A 24,672-nucleotide genomic window follows, 5' to 3' on the forward strand; every position below is an offset into this window, starting at 1 on the left:
TTATGTATTCATTTTTGTGGTACTTAGGATTGAACCCAGGGGCATTCTACCTCTGAGCTATACCCCAAACCTATTTTACTTTTTATTTTTAAACAAGTTCTCACTAAATTGCTGAGACTTGACTTGAATCTGTGACTTTCTCTCAGCTTCACAAGGACTGGAATTATAGGTAGGCACCCCTCCCCATGAGAGACTCCAGTGTGTGTGTGTGTGTGTGTGTGTGTGTGTGTGTGTGTGTGTGTGTTACTGGGATTGAACCCAGGGGCATTCTACCTCTGAGCTACACCCTCAGCCCTATATTACTTTTATTTTGAAACAGGGTCTTACTAGGTTGATGAGAGTCTTACTACTTGAGTCTATCCCCAAACCTGCAATTCTTGGGAGCAGTACTTCAGAGGCTGAGACAGGAAGATTGCAGGTTCTTGGATAACCTCAGCAAATTAGGACCTCCACAACTTAGTGAGACCCTGTTTCCAAATAAAAAATAAAATGGAGCTGGGGTGGCGGAGGTGTAGCTCAGCAGTAGAATGCCCCTGGGTACCATCCCCAATAATATACACCAAAAAAATTAAAATAGAGTTGGGAATATAGCTCAGGGGTAAAAGGCCCTTGAATTTGGTACTGCGTTCAATTCCCAGTACCAAAGTGTGTGTGTATGTGTGTGGTGGGGGGGGGGAGATTAGAACACACTCAGGTGCAGTTTAAGATTGAATAAGTCAACTTCAGCCACTTGGTATTCGGAAGCAAAACTGACCCTATCCTACAGTTAAATCTAAAAAGTAGTACTTGGGTGGCTGAGACAGGAGGACTGCAGGTTTGAAACCAGCCTCAGCAACTTAGTGAGGCCCTCCACAACTAGTAAGACCCTGTTTCAAAATAAAAGAATAAAAAGGGCTGGGTTTAACTCGGAGGTAAATGCTCCTGGGTTCCATACCCAGTACAAAAAAAAAAAAAAAAGTTAAAAAATCTAAAAAGTGTCTATTGGGAGAACATAAATATAAGTTCCCTTTTCTAGTTTTGGTCCCCGGAGTAAATATAAGGTTGAGCACATCCCAGAAACTTGGACAGAAATCTCCATCCTTCATTTGTAGTACTGAAGACATGCCAGCGACTCTGAGGGTAATCACACGGTTACTTTCTCAGTAAAGGATGCCCACCTGAGTGCCTGTTGCCCCCAGAAGTCCTCGAGGCCCTTAACAGAGGTTGAATGAAGGTCTTCAGTGCTCTCCTTAAAGTCCTCAGGAGTGATGGGAAAAGCCCGCGGATCCTGCGGGTTCCTGCAGTGGGTACCTCCGCAGAACAATTCAACCTAGAAGTTCACGGAGCCGCCACTTCAGATCTTCCCAGAGGCTGGGCGACGCACGGATCATTGCCACGGAAGCAGATGACGGCCGCCCGCAGTGATCGGGCTGTCACCTCGGGGACGGCTGAGCGCAACAGAAGCCTCTTGATGGCGCGGGGGCGGGGAGGGGTCTAGTCGGAGTGCTAGCTCTGATTGGCTGAGAGAGCACACCATCAGTAGCCAATAGGAGTCGAATCCGATGTGCACATGCGTAAGAGTCGAACGCACAGCTCTGTTCGGCCGTGGAAGGATCCTGGGCCTATACTGCAAAGAAACAGTGGCTTCCAGACGGAAGAGAGAATTCCCCAAATTCCACGGCACTGCGGATTCCTAAAGTGTAACGGAGCGCCTCTCACTCATGAGATGCCGCTGAAATGAGCGCCTGTCCTTGCTTGCTGAGGCTTATGGGAAACGTAGTCCTGGGGAGGGGGAGGTGCCTGTGGGGCAGGCTGGGGATTGGCCAGGGCAGTGTCGCCCAGGCAACGCGCGGAGAGGTGGGCCGGCTCGGTCAGCTGGTGGCAGGTGGGCGGACGCGGTGCCACTCCCCGGAAGTGGCCCTGGGTAGCGGCGCAGCGGCGGAGGTGAGCGCGTTCCTGGCTGGGCGGGGCGCGGCCCTTCCACCCCGAGGGGCGTGTGGCTGCCCCAGGACCAGGCGGGCCCTGCTCCTTTGGCTCCAGAGAGCTATCCAGCCTCGCGATGTGCCGCTTTTGCAAGGGCCTTTGCCCCAACCAGAACACCGTTCCCTATGCCCAGCCCCAGAACTCTTGAAAGACCCACTGCTACCCTTACTATTTTGAGGGACAGACCCCGAAGTCCGAGGGCTCCTCAGATAGGACTGGCCTGAAAGGCCTCCAGATTGGCATGTTTCATTCCAGAACCTCCTCGGGGCTGAGACAGTTTCTAGCCCATGACTCCATGCAACGCGTGGCTCCATTTGGTTTACCTTTTGATTTGGGGTTTTACATGCACAGACCCAGGCCATAGGAGGCATCTACAGGCCACTGTGGTCTGCGAGCACGGTCTCTGAGCTCGTATCAGCTCCCTAGTTCTTCAGCCCCTGCCTTGCACCATGGAGTGGTCGTGCCTGGTCTCCAGAATCAACTTTACAGTCAACACGCAGCCCCACCAGCTTCCTAACTGGTGCCCCGCCCACTTTCAGAGTTCCCCATCCCATGGACTTACCCGACTGTTCCAAGGAGCCACTTTCCTGTCATCTCTCAGTAATTATCTGTTGTACCAGGCGTTTGATCTAATGTTTTGTAGTTCCTAGAAGCTCCCTGGACTCCATGTATCAAGGTATTTGTCCTCAAGACTTACCCCTGCTGTCAGTTTTTGTCAGCAGTCAACCTTCTGTGACCTTCTCCCTCCATGAAGCTTTCTTGGATGGTCTCAGACCCATAACCCCTGGGCTGGGTCTGGTATCTGCCTTTACCTGGCCAGCTCCTCTTGGATGAGATTCTAACCTTTCCTTTTCTATAGATTCCTTTTGGTGGCTCCAAGAAGACCTTCTGAAACAAGAATGCCATCGCCTCTGGATCCCCCACACCAGCCCCTCAGAGACCCTGAGGCCACCCTTGAAGAGCTTGAGGCTGCACGACTACGGTTCCGGGGATTCTGCTACAGAGAGGTGGCAGGTCCCCGCGAGGCCCTGGCTCAGCTACGAGCGCTGTGTCGCCAGTGGCTGCGACCAGAGTCATGTTCCAAGGAGCAGATGCTGGAGCTGCTGGTACTGGAGCAGTTCCTGGATGCGCTGCCTCCTGAGATCCGGGCCTGGGTGCAAGGGCAGCAACCAGGCAGCCCTGAAGAGGCTGCAGCCCTGGTTGAAGGGCTACAGCATGACCCCGGGCAGCTATTGGATTGGGTGAGTGTAGTGGCATTCACATCTTAGGACAGACCAGATGTAGAACCCCTGTGACTTGTTTTTTCTTCTTAGATCACAGCCCACATCCTGAAGCCCGAGGTGCCTCCTGCAGCCCAGAAGACAGATGAGTCCTTGGGGAGCCCCCACCCCTCAGGGACAATAGAGCTCTCTGGGTCAGCCCCTGGAGATGGTCCAGAGGATGCCAGGATGGAAGGGCCTGCCCAGCTCAGTTGCAGTGTGAAGGAGGAGCCCAGTGCTGATGGGCAGGATATGGGTGAGGGGGGGATGCCCCACCAAGACTCTGGGATCCATGGAGAAAGTGTGCACATCCCTAGAGGAGAGACCCAAGGGATGTTATGCCTGGGCAGGGACTCTTGCCGTGAGTGTGGATGTTCCTGACTGTGGATGGGGACTCTGGAGGGAATGCAGAACTGGATTTCTAGGAGGCAGGAGTAAAGGTCCGGCTGCCCACCATGTCACTGGGCAGAGATGGGCCAAGGCCGGGGCAGTGACATCGGCTCTGACTCCCGGCTCATGTGGGCAGCACCTGATGCCTCTTTTCATCTTCTCAGCAACTTCCAGTCCCATGCTGCCAGCCCGGCCTCCTGAGGGGCATCTCGAGCACCAGGAACCAGCCTCTACATCCTTCTGCCCACCCAGTGTTCAGGTGAGCAGCCCCCAGTAAGGAGCCCAGGTCCCAAGTGCAGGAGGGGGATGTCCCTGGTGACTGACTGCCTTCAACCCTGTGATTTTCCAGGCTCCCTGGCCAGTGACTCTTGTGCTTGTTACTGCCCAGAAATGTAGTAAGTGGCAGGGGTGCCCCACAGGTCCTAGAAGCAGAGGAACAAACTGGCGGTCTCTGTTACTGGAAAGATTTGGGGCTTCAGGCCATGGAAATCTGGTTAAGAGTGTCTAGAATTGATGGGCCTGGCTTCCTCACCTCCAGAGAAATCACTGGAAAACTTTGCAGCTCCCAGATTTCCCTCAGAACCTGGAAGTTTGAACTTTTATGTGCAGGTCGGGGGCGGGGGCAGATGACCAATTGTGGCAGAAGACACCAGAAGCCAGAACAGACACACTCTCCCTGTGAAATGCCCAGAGTCCCTGCTCTTCTGGGGCTTTTCTCAAAGGGCACTCAGCTGGACCTAGAAGCTTAGTGTAAAGATCCTGCTACATGGAGCAGGCTCCTAAGTCAGGGTCTTGCCCTCTCCTAGCTTTTCTGCTTCTAAGCCACTCCACTTGGGAGCTTCCTTACTTGTTGTTTGAGATGCACTTTAAGGCTGAGAAGAGCCTCAGGCTCTTTGTGTGGCCTGGTGGCACAGCCGGAGGTGAGGGGCAGATGGGAAGGCTGTAGGCCCCGTGGATTTCTCACCCATCCACAGCAATCTAGCTTTGGCTGCTCTCAGCCGCCACCTCTCTGCTCCCAGACCATTTTGTCTTGTCCTTTAGGACATTTTTTCTAACTCAGAAGAGCCCTAGATAACAGTCCCCTAGGGCTGCCCCCAAAGGCCACCAGAGTGCAAAGCTACTCTATCCTTCCTGCCAGGCCTTCTGGAGCAGCCTGGGCTAGAATCTGGGCTGACCAGGTACAGCACAGTGGTCTCACTGGGTGAGGACTGCTGGCCCCTTCCCACCCTGGCCTTGGTGCCTGATCCCCAACCTGCCTCAGGCCATCGCAACTCCACACCTATCTGCCTGGGCCTGGCCACTGGTTCCCTCTCTCCCAAGAGCATCCACTCTACTCCTGCTTGCAAAGCCCACACCTAACCATCTCCCACCCCAGCAAGGATGCCACCCCCAGAGGCTGAGCTGTCCCCTAGATAACAGGATTCAAGGCAGCAAAGAGGGCAGACCATTTGGGCAGGGAGCACATTCCTCAGTGAAGCCATCCTGGCCCCCTGCCAGGCCTCCAAGCTCACCCTCGCAGGGCCCTGCCTAAAGCAGCACACAGGAGCCAGCTGGCACTCATGCCCTGAGTTTTCTCCACCACCTCTTCACATGTCCTGTGGTGCCTGGCTTCCCCGCGCACCTGGATCCACGTCCTTTGGTCACTGCCCCAAGGATGACCTTCTGCCCATGTAATCATAGGCTTGGTGGAAGGCGGCTGGGTACCTGGTAGTCCCTAGCCTCTTGCTCTTTCTCCAGCACACCCTGTTCAAGGTCGGGTGACAGGAGGAAGGGTGGGGCCAGCCATGATCTTCCCTGCCAGGCTTACCCAAGCCCACTCTGTTTCAGTCTTTCTGGCCAGAATTGGGGTGGGCAGCTGAGGGGGATGAGTGCTGGCAGGCTGGCCAGATGACCTGAAGGAGGACCAGACATTCACAAATACCCATCTCAACTTGGTCCTTAGCTGCCCACAGATGAAGCATAGGTAACCTGTGTACTCCACTGGTAGCAGGTAAAGATGGGACACTGGTGGGTGAAACAGGGGGACCATGATGGTCTGTACCCCTGCCCCTGCAGGAGGAGTGGGGTCTGCTGAACCGTTCACAGAAGGAGTTGTACTGGGACGTGATGCTGGAGAAGTACGGCACAGTGGTCTCACTGGGTGAGGACTGCTGGCCCCTTCCCACCCTGGCCTTGGTGCCTGATCCCCAACCTGCCTCAGGCCATCGCAACTCCACACCATCTCCCTGGGCCTGGCCACCTTGTCCCTCTCTCCCAAGAGCATCCACTCCACTCCTGCTTGCAAAGCCCACACCTAACCATCTCCCACCCCAGCAGGGATGCCACCCCCAGGGGCTGAGCTGAAGCCAAGAACAGAGTCTGGGCTGCCATGCATTGGTCCCGAGGCCCACAGGAACCACCCAGAAGTGGCGACTACTATGGCTGTGCCAGGGCTTGGCCAGGCCTGTGCGTCGCCCCCAGGCACAGGTCAGCACCATGCCGGTGAGAACTCATCCGGCCCTGTGGCCAGCGCCCAGGAGCTTCTGTCCCCGCCACCTGCACCACAGAAGCCCTACACATGCAAGCAGTGTGGCTGCAGCTTTGACTGGAAGTCAGTGTTTGTCATCCACCACCGTTCGCACACAGGTGGCCCGGGTCCAGAGAGGCTGCCGCAGGTCCCCCGACAGCCTGCCACACTCCCTCCACGGCGCCTGCTTGGCCCACAGAGCTACACGTGCGAGGAGTGTGGGTGCAGCTTCAGCTGGAAGTCCCAACTGGTCATCCACCGCAAGAGCCACACTGGCCAGCGGCGCCACTTTTGTGGTGACTGTGGCCGCGGCTTTGACTGGAAGTCCCAGCTGGTCATCCACAGGAAGAGCCACAGGCCTGAGGCCCCATGAGTGGCAGCTGGCAGTCCTAGGGCACTGGACACAGCACCATGGGCTCCAGCTGACTGGAGACTCAGAGCAGCAGGGAGCTCAGGACCTGCCCCCAAAGGCCACCGGAGTGCAAAGCTGCTCTGTCCTTCCTGCCAGGCATTCTGGAGCAGCCTGGGCTAGAATCCAGGCTGACTAGTGACTGCAGGGTGATGGCCAGGGCCCACGCTCCCTGCTAGCCAGATGTTTAAGCCCATGACAGTTCTCACTTCTGGGACCTCTTACTAGAGCTGGATGCTCAAAACGGGCTGACTGCCTGGGGCTCTCAGTGTGGAAGGCCCCAGGAGTCCCAGAAAAGCACAGTGGGCTTCTGTCCTGCTCTGTGTGACCCTTGGACTTCTGTGTATGTGCATTCATTCTGAACATAAATTATACTTCTATAATGGGAAGTTTCTGATTAAGAATCCTGATTTCTCACTTCTCTTGGTAGAAGATGGCACTGTGTTCTTGCCTGGCAGCTGAGCCTAGAAAGGCCAGCCCGACTGCAAGTCCTAGGTCCCCCAGCTGACCTTGTTCCTTGGCCACCCATGTCATTCACCATCATCCCTGGCCTTTGAGCTCTTGAGCCTGGGCTTGGATGGACAGTTAGGGGACTTGCTTTCCAAGCTTGGAAGGACAAAGGTGGCCTCTGAGAGGAGGGGCAACAAACAGGTATCTCTGACGCCACGCACACCTCGAAGGCAGGGCTGCATCCCCACAGGCTCAGCTGGTCACACAGCAGAAGGGCAAAGGCGCTGCTGCCTCCTGCCCAGGGAGGTCTGCGTGGCCTCTGGACAGCTACTCAGGACTTGCTAGCACATTGTATTAGTTTCCTGATAGCTGCTCCAACAAACTCAGTGATTTGAAAGAACAGGTTTATTCTCCTATGGCTATACAGGTCAGAACTCTGAAACATGTCTCAGTGGACTAAAGCAAGGTATTAATAAGGCTCCTGGTTCCTCCTGGGGGCTCTAAGAAAGAATCCAGCTTTTAGGGGCCACCTAAATTCCTTGGCTCATGGCCTCTTCCTCCATCTTTTGTGGTTGTTGTTACTGGGGATTGGATCCAGGGGCATTCTACCTCCAAACTAGACCCTAGCCCCATTTTAATTTTTATTTTGAAACAGGGTCTCATTAAGTTGCTGGAGACCTCTCTAAGTTGCTGAACCTGTAATCCTTCTGTCTCAGCCTCCAAAGTACTGAGATTACAGATGTGTACCACGTTCCCAGTTTGCTCCTCCATCTTGAATGCCAGCAATGGCCAAATATTTCTAAAACTCCATCACTGATGTTCTCTTCTGCCTCTCTCTTCCATTTAGAAGGACCTTTGTGATGACACTGGGCCCACATGATTAATCTAGAGAAGTTTCCCATCTGCATGTCAGATGATGAGGCATGAGATTTTTTTTTTTTTATGATACTGGGGATGGAACCCAGAGGCATTCTACTTCTGAGCTATACCCCCAGCCCTATTTTTTATTCTTTATTTTGATATAGGGTGTCACTGAGTTGCAGAGGACCTCACTATGTAGCTGACACTGTCTTCGAAAACTGTGATCCCATCTCAGCCTCCCAAATGCTGGGATTACAAGTGTGTGCCACTATGCCTGGCTGAAATTTTTTTTTTTTTTTTTTTTTTTTTTTTTTTGTACTGGGGATGGAACCCAGGGACATCTACCTCCAAGCTGTACTCCCAGCCCTACTTTTTATTCTTTATTTTGAAACAGGGTTTCACTGAGTTGCAGAGGGCCTCACTAAGTAGCTGAGGCTGTCTGCAAACCGCAATCGTCCTGTCTCAGCCTCCCAAATGCTGGGAGATTTTTTTTTTAATACTCCCAAACCAGCATTTGTTTACCCTTTGAATTCCAAAACACTAGTTTTAGAAGTCTGGCAGCTGGGTGTGGTGGCACACCCTTGTAATCCCAGTACTTGGGAGGCTGAGACAGGAAGCTCAAAGGGTCCCAGCTACTTAGTGAGGTCTCCACAACTTAGTGAGACCCTGTTTCAAAATAAAGAATAAAAGCCAGATGTGGTGGCACACACTTGTAATCCCAATATTCAGGAGGCTGAGATTGGAGGATCGCAGTTTGCAGACAGCCTCAGCTACTTAGTGAGACCCTCCACAACTTAGTGAGACCCTGTTTCAAAGTAAAGAATAAAAAATAGGGCAGAGGGTGTAGCTCAGAGGCCGTATGCCCTTGGGTTCCATCCCCAGACCCACTAAATAAATAAATAAATAAATAAATAAATAAATAAATAAATAATAAAAAGAATAAGAAATTGGGCTGGGGGGTGTACCTCAAAGGCAGAATGGCCCTGGAAGCCTTGGTGTTCACTCCCCTAAGGCCCAAGGCACCCTGAGGGCACTTTGGGCTCTTGAGGTGAGGGGGACTATGCCTCCTGGAGGCCTCAAGAGTTCATCACCTTGCCCAGTCTCCTGTGACCCAAAGGTGCTTCCGGCCCTGGACACGTTTGTCTCCACAGTGCTTTGCATAGCACTTCCAGCACCTCACAGTGCAGGCTTCATTTCCCAGAGGTCTTGGTGCTCGCAAGCCCATGCTCCCATTGAATTTACAGTGCCCAGGAAGCACTTCCAACCATTTCAGTGGTGCCTGCTGTTGCTGCTCCATACCTACAAAATTTACCCCAGGATCTTTGCATGTGGTGTTCACTTTGCCAGAGTTGTTTCTCCGTTATTTTCTGTTTGCCCTGTCGTCTCAATCCAGTACCCTCCAACCTTTGTCAGATCACCCATCACTAGTACTTATCCCTACATCGTCCAGGCCACGGGTCACAGGACGTCCACCCTGTCCTCAGAGGTCACAAAACCCACTGATGGCATGAGTGCTCTTTCTGTCCACCCTGGAATAGCTGCTAGGCTTGCCAGCTCCTCCAATATTCTTGGCCTGTCCAAACATGTGCACCCCCCATATCTGAGGTTTCTGGCAAAGGACCTTAGAGTAAGGTCCAGAGGAGCACCCAACCCTGCACTTCTCTATTTCTTAATCCACACAGACACAGACTTCTGTGTACACATTCGAGTTTATTCTCAATCTCCTACCAAGTCCAGGGTCTTTGCAGCTCTGTGCATCGGGGATCATGAAAACTTTGTACACCTCTGGGGTAGAGATGACCGTGAGTTCCAGTGTTGGCCAGCATTGGTCACCACCCCCTCAGATGTCCTGTGGGTTGGCCAGGTGGTCACAGCCTCCAGTTTCCCTCACACACAGCTTGGTATATGTCTGTTGTCAGGGGCTGGAAGGCCTGGGTCCGGTTGTCCAGTATGAACAGGGGGTCAAGGATGGTGCCCACATCAAAGCCCTCACACGCCAACCTGGACTTCACAAGTTTGAATGTGCTGGTGAGTTCCAGGGTGTCCTGCAAGGCAGTGGTCGTGACCTCCTGGCTGAAACTCCACCTCCAGCCATGACCCCTCCCCAGCAATCTGGCTGTCCTGGCTCACCTTGACACGGATGAAGTGGGGGGCTGCGTAGGCTGGGAGCAAAGAGCGGACGTGCTGGTATAGCTTCTGCCCATCGAAAGACTGGCCGGGAGCCAGCTGCACTGCGGCCATGCCCACCTTTCCCTCACAACCTAAGAAGCATACTGGTTACTCTCAGCTGACCCCCTGTGGGGGTGGGTCAGCTCGCTCAGTGGCTGAGCAGCTGGGTGTATCTGTTTTGGGAGCATTTGGCTACTGAGGATTGAACCCAATGACATCCTGCCTCTCAACTACACAACCGGTTCTTTTTTTTTTTTTTTTCTCGTTACTGGGGATGGAATCCAGGGGCATTCTACTTCCAAGCTACACCCCGAGCCCTATTTTTTATTCTTTAATTTTGAAACAGGGTCTCACTGAATTGCAAAGGGCCTCACTAAGTAGCTGAGGTTGCCTGAGAACTGTGATCCTCCTGTCTCAGTCTCCCAAATGTTGGGATTACAAGCCTGCACCACCACACCAGTCTTACCACCAGTTCTACTCTTTTTTATATATATATTTGTTTTTGCAGAGCTGGGGATGAAACTCAGGGGCATTCTACCACCAGGCTACACTCCCAGCCCTATTTTATATTCTTTATTTTTTTTGAATCAGGGGCTCACTGAGTTGCAGAGGGCCTCACTAAGTAGCTTAGGCTTGCTGTGAACTTTGATCCTCCTGTCTCAGCCTCTCAAATGCTGGGATCATAAACGTGCGCCACCATACCCGGTTTCTTTAAAATTTTTGAAGCATGCGTCTAATCTCTGTATTTGGGAGGCTGAGACAAGAGGATCACAGGTTTGTAGCCAGCCTCAGCAACTTAGTGAGTCCCTCTGCAACTTAGTGAGACCCTGTTTCAAAATAAAAGAATAGCTGGACATGGTGGCACACGCTTGTAATCTCAGTATTGGGAGGCTGAGACAGGAGGATCACAGGATCAAAGCCAGCCTCAGCTACTCAGTGAGGCTCTCAGAAGCTTGGTGAGACCCTGTTTCCAAATAAAATATAAAATAGGTCTGGGAGTGTAGCCTGGAGGTAGAAAGCCCCAGGGTTCCATCCCCAGTGCCAAAAAAAGAAAAAAGAAAAAGAATAAAATAAAGCGGTTGTGGTGGCGCATGCTTATAATCCCCGCATTTGGTAAACAGGGTCTCACCATGTTGCTGAGCCTAGTCTTGAACCGGTGATCCTCCTACCTCAGCCTCTTAGGTAGGGGGATTACAGACTGAGACAGGTGAATCCCGGGTTCCAAGCCAGCCTCAACAATTTAGCGAGATTCGGAGTAACTTAGCGATACTGAAGAAAGAGTTAGGGGTGTAGCTCCGAGGTAGAATAACACTGGGCTCAATCCCCAATAACACACACACACACACACGCGCGCGCGCGGCGAATAGGCAAGCCGTACGTACCTGGCACAGGCACGCCATAGACATTCACTTCCTGTAGGAAATCCACTTGCGACAACACGCCCTCCACTTCCCGCGTGGACACGTTCTCACCTTTCCACCTGCAGCATTGGGACCCCGGCTGGTGACCACGCCCCAAGGACGGAAGCCCCGCCCCTCCCCTGGCTCCAGAGGCCCCGCCCTGACCGGAAGGTATCCCCGAGGCGGTCCTTGAAGTAGAAAAAGCCATCGCAGTCCATGGTCAGCACATCGCCTGTGTTGTAGTAAACGTCGTCTCGGCGCCGGACATGCCGTACTAATTTCCTTTCCGACTGCTCTCGGGGACCGCGGTAGCCCTCAAATGATTGATGGCCTAGTACCTGAGTCAACAGGAGACCAGCCTCCCCTGGAGGGAGGAATAAAAGTAGGGTATAAATCCCGAACAAGAACTCCCAGCAGGTTCAAAGCCAGCCTCAGCAATTTACTGAGGCTCTCAGCAACCCTGTTTCAAAAGCTGGGGGTGTCATTCAGAGGTAGAATGCCCCTGGGTTCCATCCCAGGAACCAAAAAAAAAAGAACTGGAAGTATACCCCAGAGGTAGAAGGCCCCTAGATTAAATCCCCAGTAACACACATGTGCATGCACGCCCGTACACACACACACACACACACACACACAGTGGCATTAGGGAACCCATCAGAAACAGAAAAAGGATAACGAATGGGCAAAAGACAGAGAAAAATGGTGGGGGGTACAAAGATATGGAGAGGGCCTTAAAAGGCCCCAGGAGAAAAAACACTAGAATCATCCAGGAGGAGGGACTGACATCCAGGAGCATGTGACCTCCACAGAAAGCTTAAGAGAGCTGGGTGTGGTGGTCAAAGCTTGTCATCCCAGTACTTGGGAGGCTGAGACAGGAGGAATGTGCAGGTTGGAAGCCAGCCTCAGCTTAGGGAGGCTCTCAGCAACTTAGTGAGACCCTGTTTCCAAATAAAATATAACATAGATCTAGGAGTGTAGTCCAGAGGTAGAAAGCCTGTGGGTTCCATTCCCAGTACCAAAAAAAGAAAAGAAAAGAAAAAGAAAGCTTAGGAGAGCAACTCAGATGGTCACTCAAAGACCCAGTACATACGAGCAAGGGATTAAGGCAGGGAAGCTGGAAGGAGCCAAAAGGTTGAGGGGCAGAGGCCCTAGGTGGTGGTCAGACAGTCAGGGACTTGGATGGGAACTGCCAACAGCCTCATGTGGCGCTCATCTCAAGGTGTGGGAATTAAGGGTGTTCACCTCTCCTACACCCAGAGAAGGCTCCCTGAATCCCATACCTGGCCCCACAGGGATGCAAAAGCCCTGCTTGTCCCTCATAGGCTCCGCTGTCTCCACGTCGAACTGTACAAGCTCAAAGGGACACAGCGCCTGGGGTGAAGGGTAGGGAGCATTGGAAGAGGCCCTATGGGCTTAGCCTCGTTCAGGACCATTGTCACACTGGGCACCCCACCCACTCACTCGAAGGAAGCAGCTCATCTTGCCCACAGCCCCACAGCGCCCTGGATAGTTGACTAAGCCTAGGTTGCCTTCCGTGGAGCCATAGAGTTCCCAGATCTTAATGGGACCGAAGCGCTGCTGGAAGGTTTTCCACACATCTCCCCGGAGGCCATTGCCCATCGCAAGACGAACTCTGTGCATCTGGTCCTCAGGTCTCTGCAAGGGCATCCCAAGAAAGGTGAGGAAAAGATGCCCATGTACATGCCCAGGAATCCTTATCTTAGATCTGTGTGTGTGCATGTGCGTGCGTGCGTGCGTGCGTGCGTGCGTGTGTGTGTGTGTGTGTGAAACTGTGAAACCCAGGGGTATTCTACCTCTGAGCTACACCCCCTGCCCTATTTTGTATTTTTATTTTGAAACAGGGTCTCACTAAGTTGCAGAGGGCCTCACTAAGTAGCTGAGGCTGTCTGTGAACTGCCATCCTCCTGTCCAGCCTCCCGAAAGCTGGGATTACAAACATGGCCCACCACGCCCGGCTCTTAGATTCTTGAGAGTTCCCTGTGTGGGGTGATGGGAGGCCCATGGCTAGGAGATCTCCTTGTCATCTGGGACGTCATGCCTGTGGTATTCACCATGAAGCCTGATCTGAGAGCCTCACCTGGGGACCATTACACAGGTACCGCAGGACCTCGCCAACATAGTGGATCACTGTCACGCCATGCTGCTGGCAGTCACTCCAGAAACAGGAGGCAGAAAACTTGGGGGCCAGGACACAAGTGGCTCCTGGGAGGGAGAGGAGGAACAGGTGGTAAGTCGTGCTTTCAAGTTGCTGTGAGAAGCTGCTTTGAGGACCTGATTGTGGGCCCTTGGAACATAGGATAATGAAGCTAATTTTTGTGTCCCTGCCCCAGCCAGGACTTCTCCCATGAAAAGAGTATGGGGAGGCCTGGATTTAAATCTTGCTTCTAGAGTGTGTGGTAAGCTCCATGCCTCGTACAAAGTGAGCACTGTCAAAGGCTGAGAATTAATGATCCCCTCCCTTTTTATTTATTTTTCTATTTTGTTTTATTCTCTTTTTGTGTGGTACTGGGGATGGAACCCAGGGGCATTTTATCTCCAAGCTACACCCCCAGCCCTATTTTTTGGTTCTTTATTTTGAAACAGAGTCTCACTGAGTTGCAAAGGGCCTCACTAAATAGCTGAGGTTGTCTGTTAACCATGATCCTCCTGTCTCAGACTCCCAAGTGCTGGGATTACAAGCATGCACCACCACACTGGCTATTCTTAATTTTGAAACAGAGTCTCACTAAGTTGCAGAGGGCCTCATGAAGTCCTGTGATCCTCCTGTCTCAGCCTCTCAAGTGCTGGGATTACAGGCTTGAGCCACCACACCCAGCAATTTTTCTATTCTTTTTTTTTTTTTTTTTTTTTTTTTTTTTTGTGTGTGTGTGTGTGTGTGTGTTACTGGAAATTGAACCGGGGCATTCTGCCTCCACACCACAGCCCTTTATTTTTTTGTTTTGAAAAAGGGTCTTACTAGTCTCACTACTTGCTGAGGCTGTCCACTTGCACTCCTCCTAGATGAGACAGGAGGATCACAGGTTTGTGGACAGCCCCCACTACTTAATAAGACCCTCTGCAACTTAGTGAGATCCCGTTTTAAAATAAAAAATAAATTGGGGCTGGGCGTGGTGGTTTATGCTTGTAATCCCAGTGTTTGGGAGGCTGAGATAGAAGGATCACAGGTTCAAGGACAGCCTCATCAACCTAGAGAAACCTTGATTCCAAATTAAAAAAAAAATAGGTGTGGGGACATAGCTCAGAGGTAGAATGCCCCCTGGCCCAATCCCCAGAACCACCAAAAATAAAAATTAAAATTGGGCTGGGGGCATAGCTCAGAGGTAGTATGGTCCTGAGTTTAATCCTCAGTACAACAACCACCAATAAATAAATAAATAAATAAATAAATAAATAAATAAATATTTTAAAGGCCAGACATGCTTGTAATCCAAGTACTTAGGGGACTAAGACAAAAGGATCGCAGGTTCTCAGCCAGCCTCAGCAACTTAGTGAATCCCTCCATAACTTAGTAAGACCCTGTTTCAAAATAAAGACTACAAAAAATAATAGGGCTGAGGTGTAGCTCAGAGGTAGAATGACCCTGGGTTCAATCCCCAGTTCTGAAAAAAAAGTTCTTTCTCAGTCTCATAAATACTAAAATTACAGGTGTATGCCACCACCATATTCAGCTAATTATTCCCAAATTTGATAAATGATGCCAAACATGGTGGATGGATAGGTAGGAAGATGGACACAGTGAGAGGGAGAAAAGGTGAATTGGTAGGTGGATAGATTCGATGGGGAATGAGTGGATGGATGGATGGATGGATGGGTGGGTTGTACATGGATAGATGGGCGAGTGGAAAGATGGCTAGGTAGGTATAAGGACAGATGAATGGCTAGATGGGTGGGTGGAGGGATGGATGGGTAAATGGGTAGGTGAGTGGTGGGATGTCAGGGTTGATGGAAAGATATACAGTATTGATGGATGGATAAATGGAATAATAAGATTTAGGGAGGATAAAACAAGACTGCAGGTTCCAGACAAGTATACAGTAACAAAGTGAGACCCTAATTTGTAACAAAAATTAGCTAGGCGTAGTGGGATATGCTTGTAATTTCAGTATTTAGGAGGCTGAAATAGGAGGATCACAGGTTCACATCAGCCTCAGCTACTTAGTGAGGCCCTCTGGAACTTAGTGAGACCCTGTTTCAAAATAAAGAATAGAGCCGGGCGTGGTGGTGCAAGCTTGTAATCCCAGCATTTGGGAGGCTGAGACCAGAGGATCACGGTTCTCAGACAGCCTCAGCTACTTACTCACTCAGTGAGACCCTGTTTCAAAATAAAGAATAAAAAATTGAGCAGGGGGGTGTAGCTCGGAGGTCAAATGTCCCGGGTTCCATCCCCAGATCTGCAAAATAATAATAATAATAATAACAATAATAATAATAATAATAATAATAATAATAGAATAAAAAATAGGTCTGAGGGTGTAGCTCAGAGGTAGAATGCCCCTGGGTTTCATCCCCAGTACCAAAACAAAAACAAAAACAGTAAGCTAGGCTTTGTGGCACACACTTATATACTAGTATTAAAGAGGCTGAGACAGGAGGATTGCAGGTTCAAGGCTAGCCTCAGCAATTTAGTGAGGACCTCCACAACTTAGATCCTCTGTGTGTGTGTGTGTGTGTGTGTGTGTGTGTGTGTGTGTGTGTGTGTGTTACTGGCGAAGAAGCCTGCCTCAGCTACTTATTGAGGCTCTCAGTAACTTAGTGAAACCCTGTTTCCAAATAAAATTTAAAAACAGGTTTGGGAGCCGGGCATGGTGGTGCATGCTTGTAATCCCAGCATTCAGGAGACTGAGACCAGAGGATTGCTATTCGTGGACAGCCTCAGCTACTACTTAGTGAGGCCCTCTGCAACTTAGTGAGACCCTGTTTCAAAATAAAGAATAAAAAATAGGGCAGGGGGTGTAGCTCGGAGTTTGAATGCCCCTGGGTTCCATCCCCAAACCCACACACACACACACAATAGGTCTGGGAATGTAGTCTGGAGATAGAAAGCCCCTGGGTTCCATCCCCAGTAACACACACACACACACACACACACACACACACACACACACACACACATACACACACGGGCTGGAGGTATAACTTGGAGGTAGAATGCTCCTGAGTTCAATCTCCAGTACTGGAAAAAAAAATAGGATTTATGAACATCTGACCTTACTGGTTGCAGAATCTCTTTTGCAAAAAGTAAAATTTGCTAGCCATGCGTGGTGGTACACACTTGCAATCCCAGCACTTGAGAGGCTGAGACAGGAGGATTACACAGGTTCGAAGCCAGCCTCAGTTACTTAGTGAGGCTCTCAGCAACTTAGTGAGACCCTGTTTCCAAATAAAGTATAAAATAGGTCTGGGAGTATAACCTGGAGGTAGAAAAGCCCCTGGGTTCCACCCCCAGTACCACACACACACAAAAAAGTAAAATTCGCCTTGCCAAAAAAAATTAAATAAATAAAAATTAAAATTAAAAATAGGAAGCCGGGTGTGGTAGCACATGCTTGTAATTCCAGCATTCGGAAGTTTGAGACCGAAGGATTGCGGTTCGCAGACAGCCTCAGCTACTTAGGCCTTTTGCAACTCAGTAAGAGTTTTTCAAAATTAAAAAAAAAAGGCCGGGCGTGGTGGCGCACGCTTGTAATCCCCGCGCTTGGGAGACTGAGACAGGAGGATCACAAAGGTTCGAAGCCAGCCTCAGCTACTTAGTGAGGCTCTCAGCAACTTAGTGAGACCCTGTTTCCAAATAAAATAGAAAATAGGTCTGGGAGTATAGCCCGGAGGTAGAAAGCCCCTGGGTTCCACCCCTAGTACCACAAAAAAATAAAAATAAAAAAAATAAAAAAAAGCCTAAGAAAATAGGGTTGGGGTGTAGCTCAAAGATATAATGCCCCTGGGTTTCATCCCCAGTACCACAAAAAAATAAAATAAAATAAAAAATAAAAAACAGGAGCTAGGCATGGTGGTGCACACTTGTAATGCCTGAACTGAGGAGGCTGAGACAGGAGGTTCAAGGCCAGCCTCAGCTACTTATTGAGGCACTCTGCAATTTAGTGAGACTCTGGGTTTTGTTTGTTTGTTTGTTTGCTTTTGTGTGTGTGTTGCACTGGGGATTGAACCCAGGGGCATTTTATCTCTGAGCTAAACCCCAGCCCAATTTTATCTCTTTTTTTATTTTTTTATTTTTTATTTTTTATTTTTTTTTTTTTTGTGTGTGTGTGTGTGGTACTGGGGGTGGAACCCATTTTCCATATTTTATTTGGAAACAGGGTCTCACTAAGTTGCTGAAAGCCTCACTAAGTAGCTGAAGCTGGCTTTGAACTCGTGTGATCCTCCTGTCTCAGCCTCCCAAGCGTGGGGATTACAAGCCTGCGCCACCATGCCCGGCTTCTTTTTTTTTTTTTTTAATTTTATGGTACTGGAGATGGAACCCAGGAACATTATACCTCTGAGCTTACACCCCTAGCCCTATTTTTATTCTTTATTTTGAACAGTCTCACTGAGTTTCAAAGGGCCTCACTAAGTAATAGCTAACCAATTTTATTTCTTATTTGGAAACAGAGCCTCACTAAATTGCAGAGGGCCTTGCTAAGTTGTCGAGATTGGCTTCAAACCTGTGATCCTCCTATCTCAGCCTCTCAAGTATTGGGATTACAAGTGTATGCCACCATGCCCAGCTTAACCCTGTTTCAAAAGAAAGAATAAGTCGGGCGTGGTGGTGTATGATTGCAATCCCAGCATTTGGGAGGCTGAGACAAGAGGATCGGGGTTTGAAGACAGCCTCAGCTACTTAGTGAGCTTCTTTGCAATTCAGTGAAACCCTATTTCAAAATAAAGATTAAGCAGAGCATGGTGGCGCACGCTTGTAATCCCAGAGCTTGGGAGGCTGAGACAGGAGAATTGCACAGGTTCGAAGCCTGCCTTACCTACTTAGTGAGGCTCTCATCAATTTAGTGAGACCCTGTTTCCAAATGAAGACTAAAATATGTCTGGGAATGTAACCCTGGATTCCACCCCCAGCACCACCACCACCACCACCACCACCACCACCACCAACAACAACAACAACAACAACAAAAACAAAGAATAAAAAATATAGGACATGGGGTGTAGCTCAGAGGTCAAATGCCCCTGGGTTCCATCCCCAGAAAAAAAAAAAAAAAAAAAAAAGATTAGCCAGGCATGGTGGCACAAACTTATAATCCCATATCCAAGAGGCAGAGACTGGAGAATCGCCTCAGCTACTTAGCAGGGTCCTTTGCAACTCAGTGAGACCCTGTTTCAAAAGACTAAGCCAAGCCAGGCGCGTTGGTGCACGCTTGTAATCCCAGCACCCGGGAGGCTGAGACCAGAGGATCGTGGTTCGCGGACATCCTCAGCTACTTAGTGAGGCCCTCCACAACTTAGTGAGAGCCTGTTTCAAAATAAAGAATAAAAAAGTAGGGCAAGGAGTGTAGCTCAGAGGTTGAATGCCCCTGGGTTCCACCCCCAGACCTGCAATAAATAAATAAATAAATAAATGACTAAAAAGTAGGGAGGGCTGGGAGTGTAGCTCAGAGGTAGAATGAATGCCCCTGGGTTCCATGCCCAGTACCGCAAAAATAAATAAATAAATTAATTAATTAATTTAAAAAATAGGGCTGGGGGTGTAGCTTGAAGGTAGAATATCTCTGGGTTCCATCCACAGTACCGCAAAAAAAAAAAAAAAAGGAATAAAAAATAGGACTGGTGGTATAGCTCAGAGGTAGAATGCCCCTGGGTTTCATCCCCAGTACATCAAAAGTAAATAAGTGAATAAATAAATCATAAATAATAGGTTTGGGGTGTGGCTCAGAGGTAGAATTCCCCTGGGTTCAACCCCAGTACAACAAAAATAAAATAAAAAGGTCTGTGGGTTTTAGCTTGGAGGTAGAATACTCCTTGGGTTCAATCCCTAGAATCACCAAATAAAAGTGAGAATTCAGATTTCTGAGTAACTTATGGTGTCTTGTCACCTTGACTACTCCACCCTGATACCTGGTTCTCTGGTCCCATTGAATGGAAGGGCTTTCAGAGAAGGGCTTACCAAGATCTAAGCATCCGAGGACCCCAACGACAAGCCCCATCACATGGTACAGAGGTAGGACAGTATAGAGCACATCATCAGCTGTGGCCCCACAGAGGGAAACCAGTTTGCTCATCTGCAGTATCCGCTGATGTGTAAGGATGGCTGGCTTTGGGAGTCCTGGGGGAGAGAGAGTGGGATGGTGAAAGGACAGCACCAAAGAGAGACCAGCAGCAAGATGTTCTCTACCAGCAGGCGGTGCGGGGGCTTAATGACTTGGGCCTGGGGTATCAAGTAGGGGAATCTATGGTTGGGTTCTGAGGCTCAATTCCAATTGAGAATAATAGGTCAATATCAAAGGTCAGCAAGGGTTTCAGTTCTATTTACTGGCCAGAAGCAGGAGTTCAGCATTGACCAACAAAATACACTGGCGATCAGAGCTAAAGCCAGATGGCCCGATCAGAAGGCAGGGTGGGGCTGGAGACATGTGCCAGGCATGGCGCCAGTTTTGGGTCATGGTGAGTTCAGAGGCTGGGGCTGGGGCTGCTGGGCACACTCACCAGTTGTGCCTGAAGTGTAAATGAACAAGGCAGGGCTTTTCCACTGGATCTCAGCACGCAGGTTAGCAGGCACTGGGTCAGAAGGCGCCGCATCTATGGCAGCCCCCAGAGCCCCCACGGCTGGTGTAGGAGAATCATGGCTGAGGTAGAAGCAGCGGATGTTCTCAGACTGCAGCTTGGGAAGGACCTTCTCCAGGTTCTCCCGGAGGTCTACAGGGATGATCAGAGGAGAAACTGAGACAAAACTTACCTGTGAGGTCAAGAGGGGGACTGGAGACTGAGAAACAGAGAGAGCTGGCAAATAGAAGTTTCATCATTCTTAGGTAAAGAATCCCATAGTTAGTAAAATTTCATCAAAAGGGACCAAAATAACCACTGTGGAAAAAAAAACATAAACTTTTGACCCTAGAATTACTTTGCGATTTGGCTAAGTTTTCACCCTAACTGGTTGTGACATCGGTGGATGGGAGCAAAGTGTTCTCTGCCCACCCTCTACCCGGACTTCTGACCTTCAGTCCATCCATTGTCCAATCCCCTTCCCTGTTCCACTGGTGCTGGGGCTCTTACCTGGATCCACCACCAGCACCCGGGCCCCAGAGCTCCGCACGGCATGCACCAGGGATGCCTCCTGGATTTGGGGGTTGATCCAGGCCACTGGGCAGCCCAGCTTGGCCAGCCCCAGGAACACACTCAAAGCAGAAATAGCCTGGGAGGCCAGCACCAGGAGGGCAACAGGCTCCTTGGTGGGGTCACTCAGCTCAGCCTTTAGAGCCCACGCTGCCTTGCAAGACCGGGCATCCAGTTCACCCAGGGTGACAGAGCAGGGCCTGGGCCTTGTCAACACCAAGGAGACCTGGCCAGGACGCTCCCGTGCTCGCTGCTCAAAGGCTTCCACAAAGGTGTTGGAAGGCTGCCGGCTCATCTGTCTTCTGATGCGCAGAAGCAGGCAGAAGATCTTGCTCAGGTAGGCTATGTCTGCAGGCAGCCAGCGTAGCCCCGGAGGTGGTCGTGCAGGCAGCAGAGTCAGTGTGAGAGACACCACCACCAGGCTCAGCCAGTGGGGCATCCAGGAGCTGATCCAGGGCCGTGCCAGCACCGTCAGGCCGAGCAGCAGGAAGCACATGTGGTCTCCCAGGAGCCAGCGCAGGGCCAGGGCCACAGCGGCCAGCCATGTGGGCTGCCCCAGGACCCCCAGTAGTAGCTGCAACAGCAGCAGAAACACCAGCCGCTGCCCAACAGCCATGGCACCAGCTCTGTCCTCAGAGAAGTGACTGTAGTACCATCTCACCTTTTATCTTGTTCATCCTCCCACCCCCTGGAGGATGGCCGAGGCACTGAGCCAGTGCTGGTCCTCGCCCAGGACCCTACCCTGAGCCCTTCTCCTGTGTTTGTTTTACTCTACCTCTGTGTGTGTGTGTGTGTGTGTGTGTGTGTGTGTGTGTGAGAGTGAGTGTTACTGGGGATGGAACCCAGAGACTTTCTACCTCCGGGCTATACCCCCAGACCTATTCTATAGTTTATTTGGAAATAGGGTCTCACTAAATTGCTGAGAGCCTAAGTAGCTGCAGCTGGCTTCGAACCTGTACGATCTTCCTGTCTCAGCCTCCAAAGTGTTGGGATTACAAGTGTGTGCCACCACACCCAGCTTTTTTTTTTTTTTCCTTGTAGTACAAGACCCAAGGGCATTCTACTTTTTGTTTCAGCACTGGGATGAAACCCAGGGGCATTCTACCTCCGAGCTATACCCTCAGCTTTATTATTATTTTGTGGTACTAGGAGTGGAACCCAGGGGCATATTCTACCTCCAAGCTATGACAGCTCAGACCTATGTTATTCTTTTACTTTGAAACAGGGTCTCACTAAGTTGCAGATGGCCTAAGTAGCTGAGGCTGGCCATGAACCTGTGATCCTATCTCAACCTCCCAAGTACTGGGATTACAAGCATAGGCTGTCATGCCTGGCTCCCCCCTCCCCCAGCCCCCGCCCATGCTGTGGTATTGGGGATGGAACCCAGGGGCATTCTACTTCTGAGCTACATCCTCAGTCCTATTTTATTTTTATTTTGAAATAGGGGTCTAAGTTATGAAGGGCCTCACTAAATTGCTGAGGATGCAATTTTCCTGTCTTAGCCTCTCAAGTACTCAGATTACAAATGTGCACCACCATATTGGCCTTTTTTTTTTTTTTTTTTGGTGGCACTGGGGTTCCTGGAAATCCTTCTACTTCCGGGCCACACTCCCAGACCTATTTTATAGTTTTTATTTGGAAACAGGGTCTCTTAAGCCAGCAAGGTTGGCCTTGAAATAGCACGATCCTCCTGTCTAGGGCTCCCAAGCGTGGGGATTACAAGCATGGGCCAACACGCCTGGTCATATTGGCCATTTTTTTTTTTTTTATGGTGATGGGGATTGAATCCAGGGGCATTCTACCTCTGAGCTACACCCCCAGCCCTGTTTTATTATTTAAATTTGAAACAGGGTCTTACTAAGTTGCAGAGGGCCTTGCTAAGTTGCTAAGTTGCTGAGAGGCTGGTGTGAACCAGCGATCAATATTTTAGTCTCAGGCTCCAAAGTACTGGAATTACAGTTATGTGCTACCACACCCAACTCTCCACATCTCTGTGTGTGTGTGTTGGGGGGTACTGGGGATGGAACCCAGGGGCTTTCTACCCCTGGGCTACACTCCCAGACCTATTTCAGACCTAGTTTATATTTTATTTGGAAACAGGGTATCACTAAGTAGCTACGGCTGGCTTTGAACCTGCACTATCCTCCTGTCTCAGCCTCCCAAGTGCTGGGATTACAAGCATGCACCACTATGCCCGGCTTTTTTTTTTTTTTCCGATACTGGGGACGGAACCCAGGGTCATTCTACCTCCAAGCTATACCCCAGTCCTATTTTTTCTTATTCTTTATTTTGAAACAGGGTCTCAGTTCTGGAGGGCTTCACTAAGTAGCTGAGACTGTCCATGAACTGTGATCCTCCTTTCCTAGCTTCCCCAATGCTGGGCTTACAAACGTGCGCCACCATGCCCGGCTCATTCTTTTTATTTATATATTTATTTATTTTGTGGCACTAGGGATGGAACCCAGGGGCATTCTACCTCCAAGCTACACCCCAGCTCTATTTTTTATTCTTTATTTTGAAACGGGGTCTCACTAAGTTGTGGAGAGCCTCACTAAATAGCTAAGGCTGACCGCAAACCGTGATCCTCCTGTCTCAGCCTCCCAAATGCTGGGATTACAAGTGTGTACCACCATGCCTGGCTTCCAAATTCTTTAAGCCAGGGGCCTAGTCTAGACATCAGCAATGGACTGGAAGTGGGTGAAGGGGAGGAGCATGACCTCTTCTCTCTACTGGCAGCAGGTATAATGCAAGTCTTGTGACCTCAGCTTGCCTCAGGGGTGGCTGTCTTCATCTACCAACAGGCAGTCCTAGAGTCCCTGGCTGCTTCCCATTCCCCACAGTATCACCCATCCCATGCTCTGCACCCATGCTGGTGTCTTATAACATGGGCAGGAATACTGAGGTTCATATACTCTCACAGCAGAATGGCCCCAAAAACCTTCATGGGCATCATGTCCACAAAAATGGAGGGAGGGGAAATCTAAAAGGCCCTGAGAATCTGGCTGGAAGATAGGGGGCTCTAAATTTACACTGTTAGCCAGGTGTGGTGGCACACGCTTGTAATCTCAGCATTTGGGAGGCTGAGACAGGAGGATCTGGGTTTGTGGACAGCCTCAACTACTTAGTGAGGCCTTCTACAACTTAGGCCTTGCTTCAAAATAAAGAAAAAAAGAATAAGGCTGGGGTATAGCTCAGATGTAGAATGCCCCTGGGTTCCATCCCCAGTACCACAAAAATAAATAAAGAATTCTAAAGAATTAAAAAAATCGAGCCAGGCGTGGTGGCGCACACTTGTAATCCCAGCATTTGGGAGGCTGAGACCAGAGGATCGTGGTTCGCGGACAGCCTCAGCTACTTAGTGAGGCCCTTTGCAACTCAGTGAGACCCTGTTTCAAAATAAAGAATAAAAGAACATAGGACAGGGGGTGTAGCTTGTGGTCAAATACCCCTGGGTTCCATCTCCAGACCCACAAAAAATAAAATAAAATAAAAAATAGGGCTAGGAGTATAGCTCGGAGGTAGAATGCCCTTGGGTTCCATCCAAGTACTGCAATAAATAAATAAATAAATAAATAAATAAATAAATAAATAAGCAAGCCAACCAGCCAGCCAGCCGGGTTTGGTGGTGCACACTTGTAGTCCCACTATTTGAAAGACCGAGGCAGGAGGATCTCAGTTCACATCCAGCCTCAGCTACTTAGTGAGACCCCTTGCAACTCAGTGAGACCCCGTTTCAAAATAATTAAAAATAGGGCTGGGGGTGTAGCTCAGAGGTAGAATCCCCCTGGGTTCTATCCCTAGTACTGCAAAAATACATAAGTAAATTAATTTGTCCCGTTGCCAGTTGTGGTGGTACAGGCCTGTAATCCCAGTATTTGGTAGGCTGAGACAGGAGGATCACAGGTTCATAGCCAGTGTCAGCAATTTAGCACGACCCTGTTTCCAAATACGAAACTTAAAAAAGGGCTGGGG

The 24,672-nt window shown here is 50.1% G+C and overlaps 2 protein-coding genes across 3 annotated transcripts; one reads left to right on the forward strand and one right to left on the reverse strand.

Moving 5' to 3' along the window:
- Window positions 1–2,861: 2,861 nt before the first annotated feature.
- ZNF446 (zinc finger protein 446) lies at window positions 2,862–6,490 on the forward strand (the record flags this gene model as incomplete). The annotated part of the gene is made up of 5 exons (XM_080703802.1): window positions 2,862–3,203; window positions 3,276–3,477; window positions 3,776–3,870; window positions 5,667–5,786; window positions 6,053–6,490. 5 exons carry the CDS (start codon window positions 2,862–2,864, stop codon window positions 6,488–6,490), a joined length of 1,197 nt encoding a protein of 398 aa, XP_080559928.1.
- Window positions 6,491–9,705: 3,215 nt separating this feature from the next.
- Window positions 9,706–21,316, reverse strand: SLC27A5 (solute carrier family 27 member 5; the record flags this gene model as incomplete). 2 transcript variants are annotated; one of them, XM_080704119.1, is made up of 10 exons in its annotated part: window positions 9,706–9,882; window positions 9,968–10,098; window positions 11,389–11,486; window positions 11,572–11,770; window positions 12,687–12,777; window positions 12,868–13,062; window positions 13,505–13,629; window positions 19,535–19,693; window positions 20,074–20,283; window positions 20,881–21,316. In XM_080704119.1, 10 exons carry the CDS (start codon window positions 21,314–21,316, stop codon window positions 9,706–9,708), a joined length of 1,821 nt encoding a protein of 606 aa, XP_080560245.1. The 2 variants fall into 2 exon arrangements, with proteins under 2 accessions (XP_080560245.1, XP_080560244.1); XM_080704118.1 differs by having other exon boundaries at window positions 20,641–21,316.
- Between the last annotated feature and the right edge of the window lie 3,356 nt (window positions 21,317–24,672).

This window comes from Muscardinus avellanarius, assembly GCF_963383645.1.
Source record: "Muscardinus avellanarius genome assembly, chromosome: 10".
Taxonomy (NCBI): Eukaryota; Metazoa; Chordata; class Mammalia; order Rodentia; family Gliridae; genus Muscardinus; species Muscardinus avellanarius.